General features: G+C 42.3%; 1 protein-coding gene across 1 annotated transcript in view; it reads right to left on the bottom strand.

The window, feature by feature from the left end:
• Window positions 1-3,815: 3,815 nt before the first annotated feature.
• The window catches only part of UBN2 (ubinuclein 2), a gene marked incomplete at its 5' end in the record, with an annotated part of 36,655 nt that continues 34,567 nt past the window's right edge, over window positions 3,816-5,903 (bottom strand). Inside the window, 2 exons of the mRNA XM_008949676.1 lie at window positions 3,816-4,311; window positions 5,495-5,584. Coding sequence (XP_008947924.1) covers window positions 4,262-4,311; window positions 5,495-5,584 — 140 coding nt within the window. The remainder of the gene's footprint in view (window positions 4,312-5,494; window positions 5,585-5,903) is intronic.

The raw sequence follows: 5,903 nt of genomic DNA, 5'->3' as shown, positions 1-5,903 counted from the left end.
AAAAAAAAAATAGTATAACAGCATAAAGCCATCTTGGCAAGCTTAAGATTTTTTCTCCAAAATGCCTTCCAGCACTTCAGGATCTCTGAGAACAGTTTAAAGAGGGTTGGGAAATAAAATAAAATAAAAAAAGGCACTTAAAAAAAGGACAAAGGCCTGAATCGGGTAAGTCATGGAGGGTAACAGCCATTTCACCAGAGCTAGGACCAATCAAAATCTACTAACTTTTAATTTCTATAAAATTAAAGTTGCATAAAGTGTTAATTAGTCATTTGCCTACTGCTTTCACCTTCTCATTCATTTTATGGGGAAAAAAACCAAAAACCGAAACCCAAACAAATAGCAAGAGTCCCTTTAATAATTTCCCCCCAGTCCAGCAAATATAAAAGTTAGGGGTGGGAGGAAGCCTTCCACAGCTGGGCTTGGCTGCAGGTCTTCCTTGCAATGCCATCTTCAAAGGAAAAAAAAATCCAAAACAAAAGGAGAAGAGGGACCCCGTGCCTCCACCAGTTCATTCAGAAACACAACCCAGCAACAAAACAAACCAACCCGTACACCCCAACGCTTCTAATCCATCTGTGGGCAAGAACTACTCAAAAGAAAACCAAAACCTGTAAACTAGATTAAGATTTGCTAATAAATACAGCCAAAAGTTCATTGTACGACCGTAGCAGCAAACGTGGTAAGGTTAGTGGGAGCCCGGGCGGCTCCAGAGGGTTAATGGTTCACACGACTGGCAGCAGCTGGGGAGAGTTGCAGGATTTCTCTGTTCTCATGTCCTCAAGGCTCTTGCACCAAGTGGAGAAGGAGTGTGGAGGAAGGGTCAGGTGATGGGACTGTGGGAAGGAAACATGCTCTTGGCACCTGTCCCACCCCCAAATCTGTGCATCAGACAACACTGAGCGGATTCGAACGAGAAGCAGAACCCAGGTAATTAGAAGTTACTTCTGATTAGCAGAAAACAGATGTGAAACCCACAGCATCCACACTTGTGACTTAGCTGATCTGTATGAGTCATGTATCCTAAACCAACAGAGAAGGCTGGACAAAGTGATCGAGGCCATTTGCAGCTTGGGCTGGGAGAAAATCAGGAAACTCTGCAGCCTGTTTGTCACCTAGCCTGCCTGCTTTCCTTGCAAGTGGCTCAAAAGGATTTAACAGCTACCACAATGGTTCAGACTTTGGATCATGTAGCAGAAAAATATTACCCAGACGGTTTTAACATCTAAAACCTGTTTTTGAAATTATTGCTTGTGTGCATTTGGGGCTCTCAGTGAGCTTGACGTCTTCGCTCATGTACGATCCCCAAACCAAGTTCAGCCCTGCTGCCCAGAAAAAGACAGCTCTACTTGGCTTTCTTATTGCTTGTGAATACTGAGGGTTACTTAGTATGTACAACTACAGTTTATTTATTAACAAAGGCCCTTAAAAAGTAGTAAAAACTTGGGGGGAAAATGTCTTTAGAAGAGCTGCTGTGCAGAAGAAAGTAAAATGTTATCCTAATTTTGCATTTGGACATTGCAGAAATCTTTCACATCCCTGCCCTGCTTATGCTACTGCAAAGGTCATAGCAAAGGTCTCTGGGATCCCCCCTACATCCTTCCATTTGGCCTTGCCAGGCTGAACCAGGGAGGAGAGGGAGCAGGGGATACAGACCCTTCTGTTGCTATGCTGCAGGCTGCAGCAGCAGCTCAGGGGTGGGGTGACTGAGCACAGGCCCCTCTGGGTGCTGTGAGCTGCCTTCAGCACCAGCTGGTCACCTGCAGCACCCACCACCCATGTCCACAGCAAACAGCAGCTTGCTTCCCAAGGCTGAGAAGCTCAGAAGGCCCCCGAGACAGGACCAGGTTTAGAGGGGATCCTCCTCAGCTAAAGATGAGGCATTCTTCCAGGAAGAGAGGAATGTTGAAAGGAAATCTGTGCTGTACTCAGAGGCTCCAAGTCTCCCAGTCTAAAATTCCATCAAGTATGAAGACAAAAGATGGTGATTTGGATGAGATGCCTTGATGAGGAAGCACAGAAGAGGTAGAACTCTTAGGACAGGGTCATTTAAACAATAGTGCTGCCTGACTGCTCACTGCTGCAACTCCCTCAGCTACATGCATTGTTTACAAGTGTCAGGTTTGGCAGTTTGGAGAATTAGCATCCTGCCAGAACTGCTAGGCCTCAAAACCCAAAGCCTGTCTTCCTTCAACCCTTCCTGGAGAAAAGGAAAAAAAAAAAATCAGATAAACTATTTAGAATGGAAGCTTTATGGTACTTTGACAGAATTTGCACAGTATGAAGAATGCCAGTCTAAAGCAGCTGTATGCCTCAACTCTAAATAACCTTAATGATGGAGATGCAAGCTTATCTAACCAACATGCCACTTACAAAACATTAGCACTAGCTAAAAAACATTTACTTGGCAGATGCTGTGGAGTGAGATTCACAAACTAATGCATCTTATTTTAATTCAATCTGTCTTTCACAGAAGTGTTGTGCAAAAACATTTATTGCTGAGCTCAACCCAACATTTTTATACTAAATACACAATATATATTATTTTTGCTTCATGTATATATATTTATATAAAATTAAAATGAGCTCTAAATAGAAAAGAAATTGTTGTCTGGTCTAAGAAAAATAAATCATATGTAAAAGAAACCTGAAGGCTATAAGTTAATCTAGCAAAAAAACATTGAAGATTTATCCATGGGTCAAAGTCTCTCTGGAAGCTGTGAGATAACCAGGGATCACTGGTCCAATCTCAAATCAAACTACTGGAAAGACCAGCTACTAGGAATTTCAGCATCTCTGGCCAAAGGAATGTTTTGGGGTTGAAGGAGCAGGACACCACACTATTTCAGTTGCTCCTTCCCTCTATGACTTGTTTCAGTTTCTGCCATTTGCACCTTTTCTCTGACAGCACAAGGGGCTCCACAGCAAAGGTCTGTCCTAGTGTCAAAAGTGCAACACGTGCTGGGTACTTCCTAACCTTACAGATGAACGAGTCCATGTACTGCTACCCAAAAAACCCCAAAAGCCAGCTCTGCAGTCTTGTGCTACCGTGTAAGGGTGGGTTCAGGTCAGGAACTCCCCAGGCCAGGAGGGGCTGGGAATGCTGGAGACAAGCCACTCAGCCCCAGAAGAGAAGGCACCTCTGGTCGCCGTGGAGCGACTCCTCTTTGGCTCACGCCTGAGGCAGGATGGACCTGGCTCTGAACAGGCCACCAGCAGCTCCCCTCCACCACCCACTGGGGTAACACGTGGCTTCTGGGAGGAGCTGGATGAAAGATGAGGAGGATCTAGGATGAGTAAAGAACTGGCTGTGATCTGTAAAAGATGTTAATAGAACATGACTTCAGTAGCGGAGAAGCACAAGGCAAAGGACGAGGAAGTTTAACAAATGGAAGGACTGAAAATTTAACAATTGGAAGAACTGAAAAAATCAGCACGCCTTTAAGAATAGCTATGGGAAAGAAATGCTAGTCTGACCAAAACCAGGGGTTTCCTTTTTTCTAAACTGAAAAATTTCCATCCTTTTCCTCCCTTAAATAAGTATTTTTATACTGAAAGAAATACATCAAACAAGGAGCAAGGGATTTCCCAGTAGTCTGTGTCTCACATCTCCATGTACCAGGAGATCTGGTTTTGAAGACAACTCTCTAGAGCGACTGCATGCATCTGTAGGCTCCCCAAAGCCTAACAGCCTTGTAAAGCTGGACCAGTGCCTGTCTCAGAAACTGCATCTGTGTAGGGGTTTCATTACAACAGTAAGTATCCCAGCACCACCTTCACTCTGCACCACCTTTGGTCCACAACCATACAGAATGCTCAGGACCTACACATCATCTGACACTGGGCACTTAAGTAGATGATTCCACCTTACACAATGGACAGAGAAACCTATTCTGGGCTCCTCTCATGCTTTCAACTCTTCATTGGACATCACCCAGAAAAAAAAAAAAAAGTTTGTGCTGCTGTGGGTTTGACGATCAATTTCTTTTAAAAGCCAATCAGAACAGATTAAAAAAAGCTTGTTTCCTTAGGCAAGATCAAACTAGGACCAGTCTGCATGACCAGGAGGACCAGTCCTCCTTTTCCTTCTCTCTTTGATCAAGTATTGTTTTCTTTTTCTTCTTCCTCTCACCACAGTGCTTGGGATCAGAATATGTAAACATCGACAGAAACAGCAGCCCTGTGACAATAAGCACTTTCCCAACTGGGCAGATTCTGTCAGCCAACCAGAACTGCTTCAGCTCCCTTGCTTGCCCAGAAGTCACTGGTTCTTCCGCTGTAACTTAGTGTCCCCTTTACTTTGGCCTCCATCTGTAGTTTAGAGATAAGAAAAGAAATGGAAGAATAAAAGCATGAGTGAAGTATTATAATTTTTTTTTTTTTTTTATATATAACTTACAGCAAAAGAGACAGGAATTTGTCACATTGCACTTTAGCATCACCAACAAGTACACTGTCCTCATAGGGTGGAACACTTTGCATTTTCTCTGTAGCTAATTTATTAGAACTTGCCCTGTTGAAACCTGCAATAGCAGGCTTCATAGCAAAATATACCATCTTTCTAAAGCTGAAATTGCAGCTTGGAACACTGAGAAAGCATTTAAAAGGCTTCTTTAGAAGCCTTTACATTTTAATGAAGCATTTTTAGTATTCAACCTATGGCACTCACTGTGACAAATACTTGGATTTATACTAAATACAGTCAGTTGGTTTCTTTTCCAGCCTTAGAGCAACACTGCCCTGTTTTTTGGTGCTGAAGAATGAAGAACCCTGACCAAGGCACTGGCACCTCCCTGTTCCTTCTCCTGGCAAAAAAAAAACCCCAAAATCCTACAGGTGGCAAAGAAAGGAATACTCTAAACCACCTTCTAAAGCTTTATGATAGTTCCTCAGAGCTCTAAACCTTACCAACAGAAAAAAAAAAAGATGTTCTACTTCAAGCTTCTCTTCGTAATGAAAATATGCAGCTCTTAAAGATAAAATTCCCAGGGAAGGCAGATCTTCCATTAGGAAACATCACACTGTTCACACACATATATACACTCTTACAAGAAACATGAAGCTCCTTAGCTGGAAGGTCAGTTTCTCCTCCAAAGGAGAAGTTAAAATTGAGTAGAAAAAAGAGCCAATCTTGACAACAGATACTTTAAGCAGCCTATAGACAATTCTGTTCGTGTCCAGTAAGCAGTATTCTTTCTTCCCACTTGTTGAATTTTTACATTTCAGTTTCTACAACTGCTACAGTAAAGTATTATTGAAGTTTTTGAATTTTTTTTTTTGTTGCTGACACTGAATACAAGTAGGAAAAAAAAAAAAAGTTTTTCAGGTTCCAAAAATACTGCTCTGATGCCATGTGTACTGCTCCCAAAGCTCATCCCTCTGTTCATACTTCTCTAAACTTGTTTCAGTTCTGGTGTGCATTTTATTTCAGTCTAGGGCAGAAATCTGACTTTTATATTAAAAATAAGTAATAATAACAATATGATGCCCTTACCTGTGTAAGCTTGCTGCAAGTGAGCAGGCAGAGGTGAGTGAGACAGCGTTGCTGCGTGCGGAGCACCTGGCTGTAAACCCTTCAGTAAGTCTGGGAAGAAGAGGGAGTGACAAAGATGCAAAATAAATCTTAAGGACAGAGGCAGCATTTGTGAAATGAAGTTATTTTTATAGAGTAGCTATAGTAGCATGCTAATTTGCACAGATTTCTGAAGATGTAGCTCAACAACAAAAAATAAATACCTGATAGCATTCTGATGGCTGGAATAAGTCACCAGAAAGAGACCTATTCAGAAAGGGCTAATCAAAAGCCAGAGCAAGGACCTTGCCTCGCTATTGGGATGCAACTCTCCATGTGATTTCCTTCAGCAGAAACACCAGAAATTGATACAGGTTAGAAACCTAAAGAG

Source organism: Merops nubicus, unplaced genomic scaffold (assembly GCF_000691845.1).
Source record: "Merops nubicus isolate BGI_N331 unplaced genomic scaffold, ASM69184v1 scaffold38891, whole genome shotgun sequence".
NCBI lineage: Eukaryota > Metazoa > Chordata > Aves > Coraciiformes > Meropidae > Merops > Merops nubicus.
The sequence above is the reverse complement of the archived record's forward strand: the minus strand, read 5'-3'. Positions and strand labels throughout refer to the sequence as shown.